This window comes from Mauremys reevesii, linkage group 8 (assembly GCF_016161935.1).
Source record: "Mauremys reevesii isolate NIE-2019 linkage group 8, ASM1616193v1, whole genome shotgun sequence".
NCBI classification, from domain to species: domain Eukaryota; kingdom Metazoa; phylum Chordata; order Testudines; family Geoemydidae; genus Mauremys; species Mauremys reevesii.
In genome coordinates this window covers 75,703,785-75,730,340 of record NC_052630.1, presented here as the reverse complement: position 1 = coordinate 75,730,340, position 26,556 = coordinate 75,703,785, and the positions used below count along the sequence as shown (strand labels likewise).

At 40.0% G+C, this 26,556-nt stretch overlaps 1 protein-coding gene across 7 annotated transcripts in view; it reads left to right on the top strand.

Moving 5' to 3' along the window:
* The window catches only part of CCDC18 (coiled-coil domain containing 18), an 80,069-nt gene that overhangs the window by 588 nt on the left and 52,925 nt on the right, over nucleotides 1-26,556 (top strand). For 3 of the 7 annotated variants that reach the window (XM_039483137.1, XM_039483133.1, XM_039483132.1), the window contains exons 2-17: nucleotides 2,336-2,486; nucleotides 3,457-3,631; nucleotides 3,851-4,021; nucleotides 6,325-6,434; nucleotides 8,309-8,437; nucleotides 9,757-9,853; nucleotides 11,682-11,803; nucleotides 12,205-12,514; nucleotides 17,223-17,326; nucleotides 17,463-17,623; nucleotides 18,595-18,815; nucleotides 20,442-20,552; nucleotides 21,507-21,638; nucleotides 22,404-22,538; nucleotides 23,494-23,571; nucleotides 25,491-25,607. In XM_039483137.1, the coding sequence (XP_039339071.1) occupies nucleotides 2,353-2,486; nucleotides 3,457-3,631; nucleotides 3,851-4,021; nucleotides 6,325-6,434; nucleotides 8,309-8,437; nucleotides 9,757-9,853; nucleotides 11,682-11,803; nucleotides 12,205-12,514; nucleotides 17,223-17,326; nucleotides 17,463-17,623; nucleotides 18,595-18,815; nucleotides 20,442-20,552; nucleotides 21,507-21,638; nucleotides 22,404-22,538; nucleotides 23,494-23,571; nucleotides 25,491-25,607 (2,307 nt within the window). In that variant the 5' untranslated portion in view covers nucleotides 2,336-2,352. Of the gene's footprint in view, nucleotides 1-2,335; nucleotides 2,487-3,456; nucleotides 3,632-3,850; nucleotides 4,022-5,776; nucleotides 5,851-6,063; nucleotides 6,083-6,324; nucleotides 6,435-8,308; nucleotides 8,438-9,756; nucleotides 9,854-11,681; nucleotides 11,804-12,204; nucleotides 12,515-17,222; nucleotides 17,327-17,462; nucleotides 17,624-18,594; nucleotides 18,816-20,441; nucleotides 20,553-21,506; nucleotides 21,639-22,403; nucleotides 22,539-23,493; nucleotides 23,572-25,490; nucleotides 25,608-26,556 lie in introns of those variants that run through there. The other 4 variants (XM_039483134.1, XM_039483135.1, XM_039483138.1 and 1 more) reach the window with 4 other exon arrangements.

Here is a 26,556-nt window from a genome sequence, read left to right as displayed (position 1 = left end):
ACTTCTGCAGTTTAAGCGATAACAGATGATAACACTGTAGCTGTGGGCCCACCAACACGCAAGCCCACCGTGTGTGTGTGTGTGTGTGTGTGTGTGTGAGAAAGAGCATTTGAGTTAGCTAGAGTGAGGAGCCCTGAGATTTTATCAATTTTATTGATGTGCTATCTCCTTAGATACTATAAGTGGCTGTTGAAGCGGGGGGTTGCAGACTTGCCCTGTGGTTGGGGGTTGAGGTTGCAGCAGGCTTGCCTTGTAGTGGTGGTGCTGGGTTTTTTGCATTTGAAAGGTGGTAAACCTACTGCAGTGGTCACCAACCAGTCGATCACAGTCTCCGGCCGCTAAAAGTCTGGCGGGGCTAAGGGGGAAGGGGCAGGGTAGATCCTGGGTTGCACTTAAATTCAAAAAGTGATCTTGTCCTTAAAAAAATCCCTATGGGCTGGATAGGAGGGGTTCAGTCCTAGAGTCAGGGCTGGCACCGGGAGCAGCAGATCAGGGACTGGACAAAGGGTAAAGAAAGCACCAGGCCAAATTAAAACAAAATGTTTGTGTGAAAAACCAAGTGCTAATCTGATCTGAAAAGAGGTCATTGGAAACTCAAGCAACAGCCAGCACCATGCAAGAATGTTTCTTTCCTCTCTGCTGCTGTTGCAGATACTTGTATGAATAAAGCTTTCTTCCTCCTCACCCACCTGCTTGTGTGTGTGTGGTAGCACTGGGCATGCTTGCTGGTGAAATGCACAAGCCTATTGGAATAGGGGAGAGTGAAGGCCCCTCTCCCCAGAATTCCCCGCCAATGTGTCTGGAGCCTGACTGGGAGGAGCCACTTTAAGGGTGAGATGAGAGTTCAGTCCCCTATATCCATCAGTGCTCTTTGCAGCAATGGTAAAGGTGATGTTTGTGGTAAGGATAACTGTCCATTAGCTGAAGAACTCATTAAGTGTAGGCCATCAAACAGCGAATCTGAGCTGTATTTGAACTGAGAGTCACAAATCCATGCTGTAAACCAAAGAAATCCCATTGATTTTACTGGGAGTTGTACCTATTTGCTTACTAACAGCTTAGGTGAGAACATGTATTTGAATACTGCTAGCAGATTTGGGAGTGAACATTGCTTAAATGTAATTCCTTTTTCACATGAAGCTTGGTCCAGGCTGAAGTGACTAAAGTGTTGCTGGCACAAGATCCAACTAGAGAAATAGGAAGATGTAATAATCTGTTCTTTCTATTACAGGAGTATAATGTTTGCTTATTATTAATTCAGTTCACAAGGTGGGGGTCCTCTTGATCCTAAAATTTAAGTAGCAGCAGTAGCTGAATCTGTCTCCAAGGGAACAGTCTTCCCTTTTGAGATGGGGACCTCATTTTGCCATGGACTACATTGGTGCATTCTGTGTGGAGCTACTATTGAACATCACATGGAAACTTCAGCTGGTGGAGAATATGATATCTTGTTCCACTAGTGGTGTTCTTAGATGTGCAGGTACCTGGGTGATAAAAGCATAGTTAAATATACTTGCACGAGAGACACATAGCAAGTACAGTCTACGCAGTACAATTGTTATCAGTTTTTTTTTCTGGTCTCAATGTAATGCATGGGTCTTGATTTATAAACTCCTATGTGGTTTGGGTTCTTATTAGATGATTCTCATTGTGTACCATCCTGACCATTGAAAGTAGTTGCTAACTTGCTAATGGTCCCCCATCTGAATTGTGAGAGCTCAGGGCATTGTGTTTTCTATATGAGAGGTCTAGGTTCTGAAATTCACTTCTGCCTTTGATAAAAAAAAAAAAAAATTAGGGCACCTCGCAGCGTGCCTGTTCACTCAGGCCTTTCTTAAGTAAGTGAGATGCACTGACAGTTAAATATTTGTTATTTCTATTGTGCAGTGTGTGCTTAATTGAAAAGAGCAGATGTGCCTAATGATTATCAACAGTACATATTTTATAGATCATAAATAAGCCAGTTCTTCATTCTGTACTATTCCTATTCTATTTCTTTTATAGAAAATAAACTTATTCTTCAGCTATTTGTACATAGTAACTCTAGTATGCTCATTCCAGTGACTTCTCAGGCGTAGGAAAGATGTGCTTATTAAAACACAAATATATTTGATAACAAAGAGAATAAAGAAATAGCCAAGTAAAAGCAATTGTATATAGCTATGCTTTCAAGTTTTTATTGGTATGAAAGGATATACTAAGTGAGACTTTGCATGTACGTAAGGAAAACAAATATACATAAAACCTTTTAAAATATTGAAAAAATATCTGCTACTTTCTAGAAATAGTGTACAGTGGTGTTAAACTAAATTTTAATATTAGAAACTTATTTTAGACAAATGTAGAGTACCAATGGAATCCAACTTATGGATTTACCATAAAAAAGATGACGATGAAGAACTCTTGCTTGCAAATGTAGAGGCATTAAGGAATCAACTGAGGAAAACCGAGAGAAATCTACGAAATCTAGGGGAAGAGCTTTCCAGGTATGTGTGTATTTAAAAGCAAGAAGAGAACTAGGCCTTAAGTCAGGGACGGGCAAACTTTTTGGCCCGAGGGGCACAGACGGGTCGCCTTTCAGGACAGCTTTAGAGCACGAAGTACCCTCGACAGAGATCAGCTGCGCACCCTGTAAATTGTATGGAGGGCTGGTTAGGGGAGGGGGTCCTGCCCCATCCAACCCCCCTTGTTCCCTGATGGCCCCTCTGGGACCCCTGCCCCATCCAGACATCCCCACTCCTTGTCCCCTGACTGCCCCCGGACCCCTGCTGCCGCATCCAACCCCTCCTCTCATTCCTGACGGCCCCCTGGGACCCCTGCCCCATCCAACCACCCCTTCTCCCTATTCCCTGACTTCCCCCGGAACCCCTGCCCCAACTGCCCCCTGCCGCCCCATCCAACCCCCACCTCCTTCCTGACTGTCCCCCGGGACCCCTGCTCTCATTCAACCTCCTTCCTCCCACCCCCATCCATACCCCCGCCCCCTGACCACCACCCCAAACTCTCCCTGCCCCCTTACTGCGTTGGCTGGAGCACCAGTGGCTGGCGGCACTACAGCCGCGCCGCCTGGCTGAAGCCGGGCCACACCACCTCCACCATGCAGCACAGAGCACCAGGTCAGGCTGGGCTCTGCAGCTGTGCTGCCCCAGGAACTCACAGCTCCGCTGCCTAGAGCATTGCACCAGTGGCGGAGCGAGCAAGCTGAGGCTGTGGACAAGGGGGAACAGCAGGGGACGGGCCGAGGGCGAGCCTCCTGGGCCAGGAGCTCAGGGGCTGGGCAGGATGGTCCCGCGGACTGTAGTTTGCCCACCCCTGCCTTAAGTCTTTCCAGTTGTTTAAATCTATATTATTCACTATATTATTAAAACTCATTGTCTTTGTGTTTTGTTTCTGGTATATTTGGTAAAAACACTGCTGGAGGGGGAATGCTTATTATTGTTTTATTTTGTATCCTAGTACTAGTTCGAGTGAGCAGTCTGTCCACAGCTCTCATTTCAATGAGTTTGTCGGACTAACACTGGAAGATCTTGTTGAGCCGAGTTGCACTGAATTTCAAAATTATTTAGCTCATAAGAGTGCTGGTAAAATGTCCCACCAGAGCAGGGATTCTCAAAGAAAATCTCAAACCAAGGTATTTATTTATTATTGTTGCAATGTTTGTTTTACACACTTGTGATTATGAATGTTTTACTTTCATTTGTAGGCTTCTCAGCTAATATATAGTAAGCACTGGGGAGTTAGGCATGGTAACATATTGCTGATAACTTTTAAAACATATTATTTCTATGACTTAAGTAAGATTGGCCTACAAAGATGCATTGTTGATATACATATTTTTTTTTACCTCAAGTCTTACCCAGTGTCCACTCCTTTTACTGAAAGTATGGAACAAGAAAATGAGCATCTTAGAGAGAAGCTGAACACACTTCGAGATCAAAATGCATCTTTGACTTCCCAGAACCACTGTCTAATGAATAAAATTGAAACTATCAACTTTGAACTGACTCAGTCAAAAACAAGAGTAAGTATTGTAGAAAGATTACTCCTGAGGAAATTCTGTACCAAAAATTAAAAATTGTGTACAATATTTTAAAATTCTGCAAATGTTATTTGTCAGATAAAAGTGGCTCAGATATGGCAGTGGGAAGCACAGGCCACTGGCTGCATTGAGGTGAGAGATCACCCTGAAGCCTCCACCTCCCCCGGTACAGGGACTTGGCAGTGAGGCTGTACCTGATACAGCACGAGGGCTGGACCTGCCCCAGAAACACCTTGGGGCTCTGTGCCAGGAGTGAGTGGGCAGGCTCAGCCCATTAGGATTCAAGTGTGGAGGGGCTTAGTGTGGGGGGGATCCAGGTGTGGGGTGAGAGGTTTCTGTGCGGGGCAGTCTGGGTGCCGGTGGTTCTGTGGGAGATCTGGATGCACAGGGGCTCACTGGGAGGTTCTGGGTGCAGGGGCAATGAGACTCTGCAGGGGATCCAGGTGAAGGTGGTTGGGGCTCAGCTGGGGGGTCTGGGTGTGGAGAGATGGGGCTCAGTGTGGGGGGCTCTGTGGGAGGATCTGGATGCTGGGGGAGTGTGGTTTGATAGGGTGGGGGTCCAGGTGCAGCTGGTTGGGGATCAGTTTGGTGGGGGTCTGGGTGTGGAGGGTTTATCAGAGGAGTCCAGGTGTAGGGGGGTAGGGTTTGTCAGGTGAGGGTTCAATGGGCCTGCTTAAGTGGGGAGCCTCAGCTGCCTGCTCAGGAGATGCTGCATGCCAGGCTCCCGCTTCCCCCCACCCCCCATGATTCCCCTATCCCCTTTTCTTCTCCACCCCCCCTGCCCTCGCTCCCACATTCCCTTCTTCCTGCCCTATTCCACCCTCTCTTCCTTCCTCACTGCCTCTCCCCCTCCCCCCAACCTCCATTCCCTCATTTCCTCCAGTTCCTCTTACCTGGCCCCACCGTGGGCACTCACTGTTGCACAGAAAACAAGATGGCTCCGAGCACACAGAAGGGGAGCATGACTGGCACTAGGACCCAGGAGTTGGCATTCAGCCGCAGAGTCTGGAGCGGAGAGGCATCCTCCTTCAGCTGGGCAGCTCTGCACTTGCAGAAATGGGGCGGGGGGGAGTGGCACCTAACCCCGTGTGCCCTCCCCCCATGCCTCACCTCTGTTTGGAGGGAGGCACCTAGTCACGTAGAATCCCTCCAGGAGTAAAGGATGAATATGGGGTCTCTAGCAGCACAAAATATTTTAGAAAAATAAATCCCTGGTAACTGTATTGTAGTTTTGAGTAGAATATGCCTGTTCACCTTGGATTAATCTATTTAAAATATATAAATAATCATTATTATTCTTGTTAATTATTATTTATTTGTATAGCAGTAGCACATAGGAACCCTAGTCATGTACCCATTGTTCTAAGTGCTGTACAAACAGAACAAAATGACACTCTGCCCCTAAAAGCTTACAATCTAAGTATAGTAATAAAGATGCCCTGTAACCTATACAAGAAGTAACTTGGTAAATTTTTTTAGCATTATACATAAATATATTTTCAGTTTATCCGCCTGAGATAAATTGGGCTCCTATATACATATTAGCAATGAGAACTGAAGAAGTTTGGTCTTATTTCCAAATAAAGAACAATATGTCTGATACGTAGAGAAAGTGAAGATGAGTTATGAGGGTATATTGCAGACCGTGGAGAGAGGTAGACTGTTAATATAATGTACACATATATTTAAAAAATACAGTTACTTGAATTAAAGAAATATTGTTTTGCTTGTTTTTAGTTTACACAGAATCTTGCTAAAATCTTTGCAGACTACAGCATTGCAGGAATAACATGAAACACAGTTACTGAGAAGTAAGCCATTCTATTGTGTGCATGTTGGTCTGCAGGATAAAGATTATAGTATATTATAATTTGCAACTGTGTTTCTCGGACTCCATGCAGAGGACAAGTGACATTGGAGGAAAAAAAGGAAGCGATAACAGCTAGTGGGGGTGAGAGGGCAAAGAACAAACTACTAATTTTTCTGGCTTGTACGGGAAAAATGGAGGAATATTAATTTTTTGAGGAAAAAATTGAGACAACTGTAAGCAAATTCTTTTTTAACATACCAAAACAGAGTGGAATGGTACCTATGACACTGGCAATGTGCCAAAGTGAAGGGAAAGCTTGAAGTCAGAGTGAATGTGGTGTGGAAATGTCCTGGCAATTTCTATAGCAGGGTTAGGCAGACAACGTCATTCAATTATGCAACAGACCTTTTGGCATAATTGACTTTAGGGTATGTTTGCAAATTTTAATGAAGTCCCAAATATGTTTATATTTCAGATCTCTTTTCTTGAATCAGCTTTAGGTACACATTCAGTCAGTATTCCTATGTTAGAAGAACAAATTGCAAATTTGGAAGCAGAAGTTACAGCTCAAGATAAAGTCCTGAGGTAATGTACTTTTCCCCTCCCTTATAAATCTTTTGGTCTACTTGTTTAATTCACAGTTTTTCCCAGGAACAGGAAATACGGATTGCTTCCAAATCTACTGCTTTTCATCAGAACCATTACGAAGTTTTGAAATTTTGTCCTTGAGAAGTTGCCCATTACGTGTGTTATATTGGTGTTTTATATTAGTGTATGTAAGATATGATGATAATGTGTTCTAAGAATTTAAAGTAATTGATGAAGATTCAGTAAAATGAACAAACTAAAGAATTTAAAATAACTAGTTTATAACGTGGGGTAAACATAAATGATTATATATACATTGCAGAAATATAGACATTTGTACCCATTCTACAACAAGCAAACTTTTTGTCTTCTCAAATATATCCACTTGCTACACTAGACTCAATCATGGCTGTCCAAATAAAGCTTGCCAAAGCAAAGTGTCCTGCTTGTCCCCAAAAGTTGTCTGTCACTAAAGCTGACAGCCATACACCAGTCCACACGATGACTTACATGCTTCATTTGCTTAGTTATGCTGTAGGAGCTTGATCTCCCCACCGAAGCAGAATTATCATTGTCTGTATAAGTAGCATTTGATTTAGCCCTTTTGGACACACATGTAATCTTCAAAACCATAGAATAATTTAAAAAACAAATACGAAAAGCATTCCACTTTCGCAATAACATTTTCCTGTTGTCATCCACGTGAAACAGACCTGCTTAAGCAGAGAGATACGCAGCTGCTGCAAACCCTGTTATGGAAGCAAGTTGAAACACTTTCTTCGCAAATATATTTTACATTAGTTAAAAAGACCCACGGATATATAAAGCAATGTAATGATGCATGATAGAGCACTAAGATCTCCTTTGTACTTAGGGTGGCAGAAATATCACAAGAATACACTCAGTCCTCTGTCCCCCGCATTGCTAAGGATAAAACAGGTATTCCACTGGTCACTACTATGTACCTCTATAATGATTATATACAAATGAAGGCAGTCTCTTATAAATAGATTTGGAAGGATCAGATTTTTATCGATAAATGTTGGTAAAGATCAATTTCACTATACACACACAAACTACCAAAAAAATATTTCCATAGATGATGGTTGAAATTTACTGATAGGCAAAGTAAGAAAAATATTGCTTGAGAACTTAACAAGTATGATTTGTTGAGTTAAGCATATTTGACATGTCATGTTGACAGTTTGTGTGGTAATGGTTTTTAAAACTTTACCTTTGGAATCTCAGTGTCTTCTGTCGTTAAATAATTGTCTGACCTCCTCCATGTAATTTTCTGGAACTGTGAAAATTTAAATAAATAAAAATCTAAGAACTTAAATATTTACATTATCCCTCAAAATTATAATCAGATATTGAATTCTGCCAAGCCTGCTTATAAATTCTGACTCTGAATTTTGTGTAAGGTGATGTTCCTGATTATATATTTGTATAGTGGTGGCACCCAGAGGCCTGGACCAGGGTAGGGCCCCACTGTGCTGGATGCTGTACAAACAGATAGTAAACGAAAATTCCTACCCCATATTGATTAAAATGTCAATACACAGTTTAATAAGGATGAAAACAGGCAAAACTTGCTTTACAAAATAAGTAACTTTCTATTAATTTTAATATCTTTAATTGTCCTTATTGTATTAGCTCAAATATAGGATTGTTGCTTTCTTTGGATAGAGGCTGGCAAAATGATTTCCCATACATCTGACTAGCTAGTCCTCCTATTGAACTTCATGTATGGAAAAGAAAAAAAATGCTATTTGATATCTATCCATCAAACCAAATGCCTCTGATATAAAAAGCTCCCTGCTAATTTAAAAAAAAGTTGTGGTCTAATAATTCTTAATTTCTTTTTCTAGAGATGCAGAAGATAAATTAGAGCAAAGCCAGAAAATGGTGGTAGAAAAAGAACACATTTTGCAAAGATTTAAAGAAGAATATAAAAAATTGAAAACGGATTTAATTGAACGAAGCAAGCAAGGGAAGAGGTGATTATATAATTAAAAAAACCTTTTTTAGTAGAAAATATTTTACTAATGAGTAAATACCTCTCTCCCATTATTTAATATTATTTTGTGCCTCCAATTTGTCTTTTCTTTATGGGTGTATTGTAAAAGAAAAAGGGAGGAAAATCAAGATTGTTTAAAGGTGACCTGCAAGATTTTTTTTTTTTTTTAATTGGAGCGGTGTCCCTTTTTTTTTTTTTTTTAATCCTGGCAATATCCAATGATCCCTGTTACAGTATCACACATTAAAATACACCTTTATTTGGCTGTGATAGGTTAGCTAAATAAACTTTTTTTCTTTTTTTGGTAAATACAAAAATCCCCTTATGGTGCAATGCTACAGTTGAGAGTTGAAATGCATGTTCAAAGTCTGTTTTTGTTACAATAATATTAACTCATCCACTGTACTTATATGGAAGCATAAATGTAAAAACATAGGCCCTGAACTTGCAAAGACTTATGCATCTGCTTCACTTTACACACTCCGAGTAGTCCAAGTGAAGTCATTAGGACTACTCACAATGCGTAAAGTTCTTTACATATGTAAATCTTTGCCAGATTGGGATCATAAAGAGGTAATCAAAAATACCACCTAAGTGTAATGTGACAGTCTTGCTGTGGGTATAATATCTTTTGAATTTTGAGAGGAAGCATCTCTCAGGCTTAACAGTGCAGTAATAGTATTTTGATTTTTAAAGACAAAAGAGAGGAAGAAATAAAACAGGTAAGCACTAATCTGTTTATATAACTGCACGTTCACAATCAAAGATGTATTTGAATTTGAATGTAGTGGATGCCAGCTGGACCCAGGAGAGGGCTTGAGAGGGTTCAGCAGTGATTTTGCTTTTAAATTCATAGTCTTATTATTGCTTAGATGTAGCTTATTTAATATACACCTCTACCCTGATATAATGCGACCTGATATGATATGAATTAGGATATAATGTGGTAAAGCAGCGCTCCGGGGGCGGGCAGCGGCGCACTCTGGCAGATCAAAGCAAGTTTGATATAATGCGGTTTCACCTATAACACAGTAAGATTTTTTTGGCTCCTGAGGACAGCATTATATTGGGGTAGAGGTGAATTTGCAGATGTGCCTTATGTTTTTAAAATAAAAATAAAGCAGTAATTCATATGATAAGTTAAAGTCCATTTTATTTAAAAAGTTGTATCTAAAACAACTGGAAAGTTGAAAGGAAGGTCAGTTACCCTATGCTATTAATTTATTCCGAATGCGTAATTTGGGGAGATAGTTATACCACTTTTGTACCAGCATTTAAAAATATGGCACTTATTTGTAGAGCTGAACAGCAAAGAAATGAGGCTCTGTTTAATGCTGAAGAGCTGACGAAAGCTTTTAAAAAATACAGAGAGAAAATAACTGAAAAACTTGAAAAGGTAAGACTTGATTATCTGTAGTTTTTGGCCACACAATTAGGATTTAAAATGGAAACTGGAATCCATTTGGTCATATCTAAGTGCTAAATGTCAACAGTCTTGGTTCCATTATATTAGAAATGGGGTAGAAGGAAGCTACTGTATCTTATTTTTACTTATTCACACACTTCAGAAATGTCAGCTAAAACATATTTGTAGCCAGCCCCACATTCAAAGTGTTAGCAGAAGAAATTTTTATTTATACTTTTTTTAATCACAAAGGCTTCTTAAGTGAATTTGCTGCATCACTGTACCCATGGTAGAGACAGATGATTAGAATAGATATTCAGTTCCATGTGTAATGGCTAGAATGGGAAAATAACTCTCATAAGCAGCATTAACAGTATATAGGGAGGTTTTGGAAAAAAATAAATATTGTTTCCTCTTTTGACCCAAGTGACTAGCAAAGTTTGAGGCCTTGTGGTTTGTTCCAGTTGAGTGGAGAAATTAACAATGGTCTGGTGCCTTTGATATAATCTTGTTTATTTACAAAGGATGTCCAAAGTCCTGTTTCTCTCAACACTGGAGGAACAAAATAAATGAGATGGCTTCTTTGCTCATAGCACCAGACTCTTTCAGATGGCTTGTTCAGGCTGTCTGTGTCTGGATTTCTTTCTGCTTCTCTCTGTGGTCCTTCAGTTTGACCTGTATCTCCTCCCCCACACCTATCCCCTTAGTCAGAGACTATATGGAGCCCTTCACTCACTACGTTCGCTTACTGTGTGGGCTCACGTACCCTCTTTGTCTTAGTTGGAGCTCCATAGCTGTCTTTCACGGGTATCTTAAATGAGGGGTGGCTGTCACAGCAATTCAGATGAGATTTAACTCATCAACAACAGTATCATACAAATATATTATCACACAACTCACCTTTTCTCCTTTTAGCTATAAAGTAAGTTCTGAACTCTTGCAATCAAGCTTTTTCTTTTTGTTTCAAGAATATGCCTTGAAATTCTAGGGAGATTAGTGCAAAATTAGGATGAAGGGAAACCTCGGCTTGACTAATCCATCCCATGCCTCCAACAGGAATACCTACTTATTCATTATATCTATCAAGAAAACAAATAGCTTCCATAGATAGATTATATGTCCATAGTGTGTTTTAAATTAAAAAATAGTAAGTATGGCCATCTTGCTAGGTAGTCTATTCCTTGTGTAGAATCTGCTGGCTGAAAACCCCTTTTATCTGACATGTAAACAAAACTATCTTATTCACGCTCCCTCCATTCTCGTAGCTGGGAGTACTAAATTAGGGTAGCCACTTTTTAGTCCCTCCTGGTTGTCTGTAAGTCATCCAGAGGAATCCATGCCGGGAAAAAAGTTGGGGAGAAATTGAGCAAGCACTGTTTTCCCCTGGTTTTATCTTCCACAGCTATTACGGTGTAAGTCTGTAACTTTTCCTCTTGGGTAGGAAAAGGAGTCAAGGAATCACATAAGCCTTCAGCAGTTGCCCCGGAAGGTAAATTTACCACTGGTTAAGCTTCTTTGGTCATGGAGATTGGCAAGACTGTACTGCATATCTTGACATCACTGCTGACCAAAAGTAGGCCCTAAAATACCAAAGATATTCTTACTTTTTATCCTGTCAGCTAAAGAAAAAGCTTTCCCCTGCTCTCCCATGCCTCAGAACAGCAGTCAGTATGGTTACCTTTCTATGTATTATAAAGGAAGTGAGATAGTAGCAATCTTTGCAATATAAAGCAACTTAATTTGTTTATTCTTTGTCAGAATACTCTGACTCTTTGCAGCTTAAATAATTGTTTTCATCATACAACAATGTGTTTTTAAGGTTCAAGCTGAAGAAGAAACTTTAGAGAAAAATCTAATTAGTTGTTTAAAAGAAAAAGAAAAGTTGCATGAAAAATGTGTTGCCTATAGAAATGAACTTGAAACCACAAAGGAACAATTAAGGTAAACTTTTTTTTTTTTTTAATTTATATATCTTAGTTTTACCTTGTTCCTGGATTTCTCTGTCTTCAGAATAGTTACAGTGGCATTGGCATATCTCTCAGCACCCTAACATTTCAGCCTTTAACTGGATGGACCAATCCTAAGAATGAGAGGATAATTTAGTCTCCCTGTTGTTTTATTCCTTAGTTTCTCTGCTTTTGACACTGAGAAAAGGCTACTAAAAAGTTAGTGTCTTTTTAGACTCCCAGATGAACGAAGATAATTAATCAATTTTTGTGCAGGGTGCCTTTCTGCCAGTATATCTGATAGCCAAAGTCCTAGCAAAACTCCAGCCTCCTAGAGTTTTTGTTGAATTATCCTTTAGATTATATATATTTTTTGTTGTTGTTTTTTTTCTGTAGACAATTAAAGGATGAGAACCGGAGTGCAAAAGAAGAGATGAGGAGTCTAGAGGCAAAAAACACTGAAATTGTGTCACAGCTAACACAGTCTGAACAGAAGATCGTGAAGCTTGAGAGTGAACTTAATGACAAAGTAATAGTACTTAAAGAGAAAAGTGCCCTAGTAAGTGAAAATGCAGAGCTAAAAGCACTTATTGCACAGCAAAATGATCGCCTAAAATTATGTCATCAAGAAATTGAGAATTCAAGAGAAGAACTGAGCACCTTGGAAACTATTATCTCCCAGTTGTCGTTAGGTACATCTAAAGAGGTACAATAATTGATACATCATTATAAATTTTGCACCTTGTAGAATCCTAACCAGGTACAGTACTATCTGGAAATGTTGCTTAGCTTATTAGTATACTATTTTTGCTGCTTCCAAAATGCACTGATGAAGATACGGTAATGTGTAATTAAACATTTTACTTTATCTGAATCAAGAACTTGTGTGTGTGTGTGTGTGTGTGTGTGAACTCTCAGGAATGTAGAAACTGCAGTACTGGAGTAGATTAATAAATGTTCATCTTGTTTTGTACCCTGCCTCCCTCTGGCCTGCATTGATTCTTCAGAGGCAGACTTATTTTCCAAAACACCACTAAGTAATACAGTGTGATACTGGGGCTCCTGTCTGTTGAACAACATGAGGTTTCCCAGATGGTGAAGGTGCAACCTCTGTAATAGCTTCAGCAGGGGGCATGGAGCAGTGAGAGCAAGGGAGAGACTTGCTGACAGAGCTTGTAGCTACATTTTCTGAATGGCAAACTTCTGGTGTCTGTGCCTTGTCATGGCGAGACAGCTTGCGTGCTCTAACAATCCTCCGCACATGTGTTGTGGGGACGGACGGACCGGACTTTTTGCTCCTGGTAGGTTCAACCATGCTGGATTGTCTGTGGGGGAGGGGCCAGACAAAACAGACACCCTGGTCCTCTGGGTTGGGTATTAGGCACAGGGCTAACAACCCTGTCCCGTAAAAAACTTGGAAACAGCGATGGAGAAATTGAATATTACTGTGTATGATGGCCTTCAGAAATCAATGACCTGTATGACTGCCAGTGGTGAAAGCCAAAAGGAAGCCACTGGCACAAAGACTGAAGTACTCAACACCAAGACAAAAACCAAACTTGATTTTTGGAACGTACAGACAATGTACGAAATAGGGAAGCTAGCTCAGGTCACCGCAGAGATGAGACACTACAGCTTGCACATTTTGGGCGTCAGCGAGAGCAGACAGATGGGATCAGGAAGATTAACAGCAGCCTCAGGAGAAACTTTGCTGTATTCTGGATGGGATGATGGACAACACCATGGGAGAGGAGCATTCCCTTCTTTAGTGGAAGTCTATCAGCAGCAGACTTATGAGAGCCAGACTGAAAGGGAAACAGTAATATCGCCTTGATTCAGTGCTATGCTCTGACAAATGACAGTGATGAAGAAGTAAAGGACAAATTCTATCTTGCATTACAGGCGGAGTTAGAGAGAGTACTACGCCATGACCTAACTATCATCAAGGGAGACCTGAATGCTGAAGTTGGTAAGGACAACACGAACAACAACAGAGCAATGAGAAGACATGGGTATGACACCATGAATGAAAATGGAGAGAGGCTTGTTGATTTCTGTAATATGAATGACCTAGACATCCGGGGAACACATTTCAACATAGTGAAATTCACAAGCTGACATGGTGTTCTCCAAATGGCAGAGATGATAACCAGATTGACCATATGATGATAAATGGTGATGCTCACTGACAGATGTGAAAGTGAGAAGGGGTGCAGATGTTGGCAGTGACCACCACCTTGTGATAGCCTCCATCAAGCCAAAACTGAGAAGTGTGTGTCCACCAAACAAGGGACATAAACTTTATGACATTAACAAGCTACAGTCCCTTGAAACACAGAAAGCCTTCGTTCTGCAGTTAAAGAATAGGTTTCAGGCACTTACAGACCTTGATGAAAAGGAGGGGAATACAGATGAGACGATCAACAAGAAATGAGATAAAGTAACAGCAATTTATAAATAGAGCAGTGAAGCCTGTCTAGACTACAGGCGGAAGGAAGGAGTGGATTACACCCAGCACATGGAATGCCATAGAAACCAGACGAGCCCTGAAGAAAAAGGTTTTTTTAGACACAAAATCCCAGAAGCTAAAGGACAGATACCACGAGCAGTATAGCAAGGCACACTGGGAAGTCAAATGCCTTGTGAGAGCGGACAAACGGCATTATATTGATAACCTGGCAACACAAGCAGAGGATGCAGTTGCTTGTGGTGAACAAGGAACCGTCTATAAAATGATGTGGCTTATTAGTGGTAAACGGCAGACACCAACAAACACTCTCTTCAGGGACAAACAAGGCCACCTACTAACAACAGAAAAAGAACTAGAAATGCACTGGCCTGAACATTTTAAAGAATTGCTGAACAGGGAGCCACCTAAAGAGGAAGCAAACATCCAAGAGGCAGAAGAAGATCTTGATATCAGCACAGACACCCCAACTAAGGAAGAGATAATTCAAGCCATCAAATCCTTAAAAAATGAGAGCTCCTGGCAAGGGTAACTTGAATGCAGAATTGTTCAAGGTAAATCCTGAGTTAGCAGCCTCTATCCTGGCCCCTCTATTTACACCAGTCTGGGAAGGGGGAAAAAGTGCCGGATGAGTAGACCAATGGGGTTATAGTGAAGACACCAAAGAAAGGAACAATCAGTGATTGTAATAACTGGCGTGGTATCACATTTTTATCTGTGCCAAGTAAAGTATTGTGTAAAATCATAGTCCAGCGTATATCAGAGGCAGTTGATAGCAAGCTAGTTTTCAGAAAGGGCGTGGATGCACAGACCAGATCTTCACTCTATGAAAAATAATTGAACAATGCAACTCTGCATACATTTCATAGACTTTGAGAAGGCGTTCAATAGCATTCACAGGACCAGCCTATGGTACATTCTGCCGGCATATGGAATCCCTCTCCATATAATCAACATAATCAAAAGCTTTTATTTCAACTTTACATGCAGTGTTGATCACAGTGAGCTCAGTTTTGAAGTCAAAACAGGAGTATGTCAAGGGTGTGTCATGTCTGCAATCCTCCTCAATATTGCCATTGACTGGATAATGCAGCGTACAACAGAAGATGTGCCAAGAGGCATTAAATGGATACCCTTATAATCCCTTGAAGACCTGGACTTTGCAGATGATCTCGCTCTCCGATCACATACCCAACACCATATACAAGAAAAAACAACTTGACTCAATGCATTCAGAAAGCAAATTGGACTGAAAATCAACTGCAATAAGACAGATAGAGGATTATGTTCTCACCAATTTAGAAACATTCACATACTTGGGCAGCACCATCAGCCAGGATGGTGGAACAAGCCAGGACATCCAGAACAAAATCAGTAAAGCCAGGAACACCTTCAGGAGCTTAAATACAGTCTGGAAATCATCTAAATACAACACCAAAATCAAACTCAAGATTTATCATAGCTGTGTACTTTCAACATTACTTTATAGTGCAGAATGCTAGGGAATGAGACAGTATGACATGTCCAAAGTCCTCCGTATCTTTTGGCCGAGAACACTCTCAAGCCAGGATCTATTGACACAGTGCAGCCAAAAGGATATGAGCACTATCATTGCCAGGAGGCGTTGGAGATGGATTGGCCATGTGCTGCAGATGGAAACTGATTCCATCGCCAGAGTAGCAATAAGATGGACACCTGAAGGCAAATGAAAACTAGGTCGCCCGAAAGCAACATGGTGAAGAGCTGTGGAAGCTGAGCTGAAAAACCTGGGGCACAGCTGGGGAATCATTGAAAGACTTGCCAGAAACACACAGGAGTGGAGGAGCTTTGTTGCTGCCCTAAACACCAGAGGCATAATGGAAACATGATGATGATGATTCATGAAGAAACGTCATATGGCTCCCCAGAATGAAGCTCTGGTCCATCAAACTGGGACTTGCACTTGTGAACTTTATCGGGTTTGCAAGAAATTTGGTGGGTAGAGCATGGATCGGAAGGAGTCACAAAGAAACCCAAGATCCGGTGCTGTATGGAGGGTAATTTTTGATGAGCAGAGCTAGGGAGGTGGACTGGGTAGCAGGGCCAGAGAGGCAGCATTGGAGAGCAGGAGTACATTGTGGATGTTGATCTCTCCATCTGCTTTTCGTTCCATAAATGTACAGGGTTATTAGGAAAGCTGAATACCACTGTTTGTAATTTTTGAATCTCCAAAGTGGGCTGTCTCAGAGATGTTGTAATAATGCCAATTTCAAACTGAAGCAGCAAAGAATCCTGTGGCACCTTATAGACTAACAGACGTTTTGCAGCATGAGCTTTCGTGGGTGAAATTTCCACGGCTTGCATCCATCCGAAAAGTAGTATTCACCCAAGCTCATCATGCTGTATTAGTCTATAAGGTCTGCACAGCTTTTCTTTGCTGCTAGAGAACCACGGCTCTGAATTTCAAACTGAGTGGCTTTTAATCAATTTTTTTTTCAGGAAAGTTAGTAATTATTTTATCCAAATAATTTAATAGAAAATTCAGATGTCCTCTCAACTGTAATTGTGAAAAATTGGGAGATTAAATTCACTCATTGAAATAAAGCAGAATTAACTTTCCTTTAAGTGAAAAGTTCAAAACAAGCTCAGCTTTGGAGTCATTACTGATACTTCATAAGTGTGATATTTAATGGCTAAAATTTTCAAATTTGAATGTCTAAATTAAAATTTAGGCATCTAAGTATATGACCTGAGTTTCAAGGTGCCCATTGCCCACAGCTCCATTTGATGGGACCTCTGATGCTTACCCCCTCCAAAGGTCACTTTTTTAAGGACTCTATGTATAGGTACCCACTTAGGCCAGGATGTTCAAATCTTTGTGCCTTGCAAAACATTCTGCTTGTACAGTATGTGAATTTATCGTAGAAAAAGTTTATATTTTCATTAGTTCTTTTTTCTTAACTTGCAGTTTAAATTGCATCACTCGAAACGTCAGATGGCCAGTTCCTCTGCAAAGGAAGCTATGTATGCCTCTTGTTGCGAATCAAACAAATCTCTGATTGCAGATCTAAGGTATATTTTTAAGGGCCCTGAACTATAGCAAGACTTTAGAATAGTATTTAGGAGGTATTGCTACTGGCAAAGAGAGAAAAATACTTTTAAAGAATACTTTTTCTCATAACATTTTATATCTTTTTCTTTGTGCTAGAATCAAACTGGCAATGAAAGAAGCAGAAATTCAAAAGCTTCAGGCAAACTTAACTGTCAGTAAAGTAGCTCAACATCTTTCTAATGATTATGAGGGACAAGAAAGTGGCAGATTACATGGCCTAGAAACAGAACCTGTAAAACTGATTGGAAATCAAACAGGTGAGCATGGTGTAAAATAGTTCACTTAAAAACTATAAAATTCCTTCTGACATAGTTATTTAAAAATGACTGCAGAATGTGAGTTAACATTTTTGTAGGTTTTAATTTTGCTATTTTAATATTTTCTGTAATAAGATAACAGATGCCCTTATGGAGAGCAAGGGTTTAGCTACTTTGGTATTTATCATAGTCTTGAGGCTCAATGTGCATTTTAATTTTTATTTACACCTCTACCCCGATATAACGCGACCCGATATAACAGGAATTTGGATATAACACGGTAAAGCAGCGCTCTGGGGGGTGGGACTGAGCTCTCCGGCGGGTCGGCGTGTTAAGGGTGGTAGGCAGGTGGGTGGGCAAACGGGGTGAGGAGGTGAATGGGGAGGTGAGTGGTAGGCAGGAAGGGGATGAGGAGGCAGGTGGACGGGAAGACGGTGAGCAGGAGAGCGGCAGTTGGGCAGATGTGGGGTGGACCGTGTTATTTCGGGGTAGAGGGGAGTGTATTTATTTTATTTTATTTCAATGGGCTCTCCATGGCTTGCCCTGGCCCCAGACTCAAAATATGTTAAAAATGGATAACTTAAGTTTCTCCCTTTTCTGGTATGATGAGGTCTCCAGTTATTCATTTTTTTCCTTTGTTCTTTTTCTACCGTCATTAGGGCGCTTCAGCTCTAGAAAAGTAGGATTGTAGATTTCTGATTGCCCTCAGTGCTGCACAATAAAATGACTTCAGGTGTACATTCATAGCAGTGCATTTTGTGCTTTTTCTCCCAAAGCCTAAATGTAACCTCCACAACAGGCATTGACTTCTGAGGGCAAAATTTTCTGAGGTTACTCTTGAGCCCTGGGGCTCCTGTGGTAGCTTAACATGCTGCTGTCAAACTACTTGTCATCATCAGGCATGTCTTTTTACAACTTGATTATCTCTAATTTTAATTGTCCATCTATAAATAAAACTTTTTTTAAAAAAGAAGAGAGAAAATGTCAACAATTGGAGCTCATCAGTAAACAGTTTGAAAAGGAGCGTCGAAGATTCACAAGAGAGATAGAAGAGTTACGTGCTAAGCTGTCAAAAGCAGAAGAGGAGAATTCTTCTTTAAAGACCAGCATGGCCCAGAGAGCCAGTCAGTTTCAAATTATACAGGAAGAACTACTGGAGAAGGCTGCAAAAACTACTAACTTAGAGCGAGAAGTAAGTTGTTAGGAGGGCTGAAAAGTGTGTCACCTTTGATCACTGAATTAAATGCAATAATTGACACAATTCCCCTTTTTTGAAAACTTTCATTGCCATGTTTGTTTTCTGATGCAAGACTATTTGGAGAGAATATGAATTAGATTTATTGGGGGTGTAGGAAAATCTGGAGGTAAAACTCAGACCGTAATATGTTAATAACATCAACATCCCAGGTTATAAAGCTGCTGTGTAAATTGCTGCTATTTAGATTGTCAGTAGGTGCCCTCTTGTGGTAGACGTGTGTGTGAGTGATTGGGTGGGGGGGACTAAAACCTACTAATGCAGGGGCAGGCAAACTTTTTTTTTTGGCCTGAGGGCCACATCGGGTTTCCAAAATTGTATGGAAGGCTGGTTGGGGGAGGATGTGCTGCCCCAAATAGCCAGGCGTGACCTGGCCCCGCCCCCTATCCAACCCCTCCCCCACTCCCCGCTTACAGCCCTCCCAGGACTCCTGCCCCATCCACCCCTCTCTGTTCCCTGTCCCCTGAACCCCCTGCTGCCCTATCCAACCCCTCCTCTGATTCCTGACTGCCCCATTCAACCACCCCTTCTCCCTGACCACTCCTGGAAACCCTGCCCTTGACTGCCCCCGCCACCCCTTCCAACGCCCCATCGACGTCCTGACGGTCTCTTCCCCACCCCTGCCACCATGTTCCCCACCCCCTATCCACACCCCTGCCTCCTGACCATCCCGAAACTTCCCTGCCCTCTATCCAACCCCCCCCTTGCTCCCTGCCCCCTTTCCGGGACTACAGCCATGCCGCCCAGAGCACCAGGACTGGCAGCTGCGCCACGGTGCAGCTCAGAGCACCGGGTCAGGCAGTGGCTATGCAGCTGTGCTGCCCGGTCGCCGAGAGCATTGTGCTGGTGGCACGGCAGGCTGAGGTTGCAGGGGAGGGGAAACAGCGGGGGAGGGGCCGGGGGCTAGCCTCCTGTGCAGGAGCTCAGGGGCCGGGCAGGAAGGTCCCGTGGGCCAGATGTGGCCCGCGGGCCATAGTTTGCCCACCTCTGTACTAGTGGATACCCAAGTGCTGAGTAGGTATTTAATGAGAAATATGCTGAATATTTGCCAGAGACCAGCACTATTACTAGATAATCACAAGAGAAATTAAGGCAATGAAAGCTATAACTCACCAATGGCATTAAATGGCATTAGCATTCAAATTCCTAACGTGTATATCCAATTTCAGCATAATTTGTTTTGTAATGGCTGTTTTAATGACCCCAAATATTATAGATGTCTAACATTTGACTCACTATTGTGGTATTGTAATTATGGTAAATTGCACACATTGAAGATAAGTTGCCTTAAAATTTCTTGTCTATGTAACTAATAAAAAGTAATAGTTAATAACAAGTCAGTTTTCAAGAAAGCATTCACAAATAATTGAACAAACCTTAAATCTGTTGTCCTACATAATCTTTACCTACCATACTGCTCTTGCAGGCTGTACTTATACTACATATGCACCATTATATAAACATCACAGTTAGAAAAATATACACATGCATAGGTCTTTATAATCTTATGTTTAGGAAAGAAAAATAATCTCTTTTAATGGTTTATATTCTGTTTATGTTCAGATAACAAAGAAATCCTCTCAGCTTTCAGTACTTGAAAAGCAGTTGGAAGAAAAGACAGTTGCTTATTCTGCTGCTGCTGCAAGATGTACTGAGCTGGATCAGGAGCTCATAGTAAGAAATTTTCATTGAGAAGTCATAATTGTGTAAAATCACACAATTTTGGTGTGTTACTATATATTTTTAGTTATTATGCTGGCATTATACATGTATAAACCAGATAGAGTGCAAGATCTCTTAGTACAGATCACACAATTTTAATAACCCAAATAATCTTGCTTTAAAGAGAATATCCTGGAGTTTTTACCCTTGAACACCCATGAAAATTCTTAAATGGTTATAAATAGTTTTCTTTATATTACATATGGAATGAAATCCAGGCCCCACTGAAGTCCATGATGGTTTTGCCAATTACTCCAGTAGCGCCAGGATTTTACTCATATTTTTTAAATCCAAGAAGCAGTCACTTTTGTAAGTATATAGAAATATTTTTTTTAAATTGTCTTTCTACAGTTTTTTGCAGTATAGAAAAATATTTGTCAGTTAGAAATATTTAATGATTGAAAATCCAGCTCTTTCCTGTACTGTTACATTTGAAAAAGAATAACAGTGCAAAGTTATTAAAATATTTTAGTTTTTACGTGCTTAAGATTGCTCTCTTCACTTCCTTCATATTTAATATTCACTGTGGTCAAATTATTTTCCTTTCATGGCTTCATGACATTTCTTGTAAGAGTAGGGGTTTGCCTTGACATCCTTGGCCAACATTTTCCTTCTCTCACTACTGTGTGCTGTCATCTGTTGCAGCTGTCCATCTGACAGCTACCCTCCATGTCTGAGATGGCTGCATTTCAGTGTTTACACTGTACTTTGTAAAATGCTTTGAGATTTTACAGGGTGAAAAATGTTATATAAATGTAAAACATTAATATTAAATTCCAATTTTATCTATTGTTCTTCTGAGTCTGAGGCTTTCATACTTCCTTATTGCTTACACAAAAAATAACTCATTACCTGATATCAAAAGATCTATATATTCTGATTAAGGATTTTAAAAAATATTTCCAGGAAAAGAATGGCCAGATTCGCAACTTGGAAGCAAATATCAATGAAGAACATGAGCAAGTAACTATAGCTTTTGAAAAAGCAAAGTTAATTCATCTTGAACAGCACAAAGAGATGGAAAAACAGATTGAAATAGTAAGAGATTATGCACTATGTGTGTGTCTCATATATCTCTAATGTTTTCTATGTAAATTTAATTTCCGTATCTTCATTCCTCAGTAATTCTGGGGTTAAAAAGTTCATGGTATCTCCTCCATACACTCCCTCTCTTTAGCATTCAGCATTATAAAGACTGTCCCCTGGATACTTGTGACTCTCTTCTCTGCCATGTAGAAGTGAAAGTCAGACACCTCTATAACACCATCACCCCACTTCCCTAGACCCCAGGAAGACCTCTTCCCCTGGGTCCTTAATGTGGGGAGAAAGTGGAGACTGACTTGAGCTTCTCTCCTCTGGCCATGAGGAGAATCCCCAGCCAAAATAATACAGCCCCAGGCAGTATTTTCCTTCCCACTGGGACAGAGTGATCTTTGATAATGTTCCTCCAATTTTTTTGAGAAACATAACTTTCAGATGACCTTTTTTGAAACTGAAACCCTTACTGCTTGCAGTCATGGAAGATTTCATGTCATATTTTGCAAAAGTAGAGTTGTATGTCTTGTTGTCTTGACCAATTTCAGCATGCAAAGTAACTATATTCTGCCTATGTTCTCCTGTTGCTTTAATCAGTAATGTAATTTTTATACCTGTTTCTAGATTGTATGGTGTTGCTGATGGCATCAATATGATCATTTTGTGTTCCAAATGGAACCATATGTGTAGATGGTTTTTAATCTCAAAAGAGGCTTTTATAAGAAACTACATTAAAACAATAAATAATGGAATTTTTTTTGTGTATAGCTTCAGACTCAGTTGGCTATGAAACACCAGCAAATTAATGAGCTAGAAAAGACAATGTCTGTTTTACAAGAAGATATTGTATGTAAACAGCGTCACCTTGAATCATTGGATCGGCTGCTGATAGAAAGCAGAGAGGTAATATTGACTATTAATTCTGTCTAATAGCAAACCAAATGTTGATTGACTAGTTTTTAGAGATGAAGGGCCGGGTTCTCTCTCTTAATTTTGCTGGGTACAGGAAAGATAGGGGTAGACAAAGATGGGTGGGGTTTTTTGTTTTTAAGCCATCTTTGCCTGCTCCCTAATTCTGGCCTCTGTACCTGTTGCAACCTAGACCAGTCCCAGAGCTGCTCTAAATTGCCCTGACTTTAATGACCCTCCATGGCTTTTATTCCAGCACAGAATATCACTCGGGTCACATCCTGGCTTGCATCTCAATATGCCTCCTCTAGGGACAAGAAAGGAGGCCAGCATAGAGCCTTACATCTGCTCTATGTCAGGTGAAGAACTATCCTATAATTAAGGCCCTATGTAACTTGTGATGTTGCAGATTCTACAATATTAGGCTTCCATTGCCTTTTGACAGTGGGAGCCTGGCCACACCGGGGCTGAAAGCAGGAGCCCCTGCTGTCAGCCCAGGGTGGCCAACAGCGGGAGTGCCCACTCTCAGCCAACAATGGAAAATTGCAGAACAGTAATAATGGGCTTTATCATCGCAAATAATAAGGTCCATTATTACTTTTCTGCAATTTTCCATGGCTTGTCCGCAACTCAGCTGCAATATTTTTGACTATCATCCTGCAATTCAAGTAGGGCCTTACCTATAATGAGAATATTCTACAGGAGCAGCCTACACTCTCTCTTTATAGCCGCTTTCTGCCATTAGGGAAGTGTAAAGGGACCACAACGTGACGGAATCAGGGCCAAATTAGTTAGAAGTAAAATGCATGTTAATACAATATAAAGACAAACATTTCTGTCACTAACCAAATATTTTTTCATTTTCTAGTATGCTGGTTTCCCGTAGTATAACTTTTATATATTCAGTTATATTCACATCTTGTCTCCTTTGGTAAATCTATGCAAACAGGAAATGGAAAAGCAAAATACCAAGAAAGAAGAAGCTTTGAAAATGTTGCAAAGCCAATTAACGGAAGAAACAATCAAAGTAAGTACGATTTTTCTTGTTTTTGATTAATACCTTTTTCTTTTTTGAATTGCCGTATTTATGTAGCTCTTTTCCATTCCCTCTGGATGAGATACCTCCAAGTTACTTATAGAGCTCATGTAAATATTCCAAAAGGTGTCATTACCTTCCAGTCCTTCTTTCATCCTTCATTTAAGAATGAACAAACAAAAGAGAAATATTATAGTGAAACCTGCTTTAAGTGACTGCTGTGTGTACCAACAAAAATCATTTTGCCTGGCTAAGATGCTCTCGTAGTACAAATAGAGCAGAACTGGAATTGCTACATTTGGAGATAGTTTGGGGAGTCTCTAAAGACAAGAGAGTGACGAATAAGGGTCTCTTTTTTTTTTTTTTTTTCAGGTTTCACTGTAGATGCAATATTTATTTTAGGCTAAATAGTAACTGTAAAAGTAAACTGACTTCTTCAAACTCTTTAGCCCGTTTACTCCTCCTACTAGTGTCTGTCTGGCAAGTCTCTTCAATGCAGTATTGGCAACAGTAGTTTTGCCAAGCAATGCCATCTTGTGCTGTAAAAGCATTTGACTTCATAACCTAAGATTGGTTGGGATGAGAAGGCATCCAAGAATCATAGATTATTAGGGTTGGAAGGGACCTCAGAGATCATCTAGCCCAACCCCCTGCTCAAAGCAGGACCAATCCCTAAATGGTCCCCTCAAGGATTGAACTCACAACTGTGGGTTTAGCAGGCCAATGCTCAAACCACTGAGCTATCCCACCTATTGTTTAGGTGCTTTAAGAAGTGGTGTTGGTGATTCAGTAGCTTGCTTCCGTCCGAGTTTGTACTGAACCAGTGGTCTGTTACTGTTACAGGGTACTGCTGCCAGTGGTGTTTTTCAGGTGAAATATAAAATGAAAGTCCCTGACTACTTCTAATCAGAGATAACTTGAAGTTTTTTCCCCCCTCCCTTTATTAAAAAAAAAAAAAAAAAGTGTGTGTGTGTGTAACCTCATGGTCTTGTAAAATTCTAGTGTGGAAAACTGCAGACTGCCTGTCTAAATTTTCCACTGCTGTTGCAATTTGATATGGAAATCTTCACTTCCTTCCCAACGCTTTTTAATGTTACAATTGCTGCATTTCACCCCAGAGATAGTTGCGGTCCCTAGTTATTGTTGTATATAAATTGTGTATCTAAGTTTGTGATTTCAGGGTGCAAGTCCAAATTAGTAGTAATGTAAATGTAAGATACATTTGTTAAATTGTCGTCAACATCATCATCATACTATGCTGTTTTATGTTTACCTTGTTCTTTTCCCTCCTGATGAAACTCAGGAACTGCAGTCTCAATGCAGAAAATGAAAGTGGATCTGCTATTTTGTAATTGCACAATAAAATATTTTGGTTTTAGATATGAATCTTTTTTGAGTGTTGACCTGTCATAATTTACATAAGAATGTATCATTCTCAACCTTATGAAGGTATCCCATACATAAAGCTGGCATTTTATAGCCTTTTAATCACTTTCTCTGTAAATGATGCACAAGTGAATAGCTGACTAAGTGTTGTGAATATATATATATATATATATATATATATATAATATATATAATTCACAATACTTAGTCAGCTATTCATATATATATAATATGTCCTTAAACTGTAGCTGATGACAGGTATTGTAATGTCTTTGCATAATTTATAATCTCTTATGACTTAAAAACATAAATTTTTTGTAAGTTTTTGTATGACTATTTTTCATTATTTAAATGTTATGTTAAAAGTAAATTTCAGAGAAATTAAAGATTTTTTTTATCCATATTTGTAGTTATATCACACAAAATGGTTAACAAGCAGGTTTTAATGAATTATTTTAGACTTCTTGATCAATTCTGAACAATTAGTCATTACTTATTTTAAATGGTCTCTTACACCTAACTAGGTCAGACAACTAGAGTCAGCACTAGACATTTGTAAGGAAGAGCTTAGATTGTATCTGAGTCAATTAGAAGAAAATAAGGAGTCATTTGAAAAGCAGCTAAAGAAGAAGTCTGAAGAGGTAAACTTTAATTTGCTTTATTAACTTAGTTTTTCTCTGTTACAGATAAAACTGGTGTTATCCATTATCAAATATTAGAATTTGTGTCTAAAAGAAGGATATAGTAGGCAAGGAGAGAGGTGAACAAAATTTTAGCAGTAGGGATTGTGAAAAGGGGCAAATTTTTGTGACAAAGAGGGAGAAGCAATAGGACTTTGTGAGAGTGGATGTGGTAGGTGAAAAGTAGTAGTATCCAATATAAGGGAGTTGTTAGTAAAGCCAGAGAAGCAAGATCAGGAGAAAGGACACATTCAGTTATGGAATGACTGAGATTGAGAGGGCTATGGCAATTGTGTTAATGTTTAGCTAATCAAAAAGAAATTAGTGAAGTGACTTGATTATAGTATAGGTATAGGGGTACCGTCATGGGGGGGGGAAACAGGTACTAAATGGCTCTTTAAGTTTGTGGTGAAAAGCATAACAAGAACCAGTTGTTGGAAATTAAAGCCAGACAAATTCAAATTAGAAATAAAGCACAAAATATTACTAGTGAGTGATTTAATTATTGGATCAAACTGCCAAGAAAAATGATGGATTCCCTATCTCTTGGATGCCTTTCTGGAAGATACGCTTTAGCTAAACACAAGTTATTTGGCTCAGTATAAGAATAACTGGATGAAATTTTATGGTTTGTGATACACAGGATGTCAGACTAGATGGTCTACTCTTCCCTTCTGCCCTTAAAATCTATAACTGATATTTAGAGATGGGGAGACTGGATAGTGGGGCAAGGTTAAAGGTAAAGATTGGTAATGATGGCCAAGATATTCATCAGTGACTGGTGATAATGGGTGCCTCCATATTTGGAAGTGCAACTTGAGATGCTTTAAAGGGGCATGACTTTTCAGAAAATGTTGAGCATCCACCCCCTGAAAATTAGGCTCCTTTAACGTGTCTCAAATTAGGTACC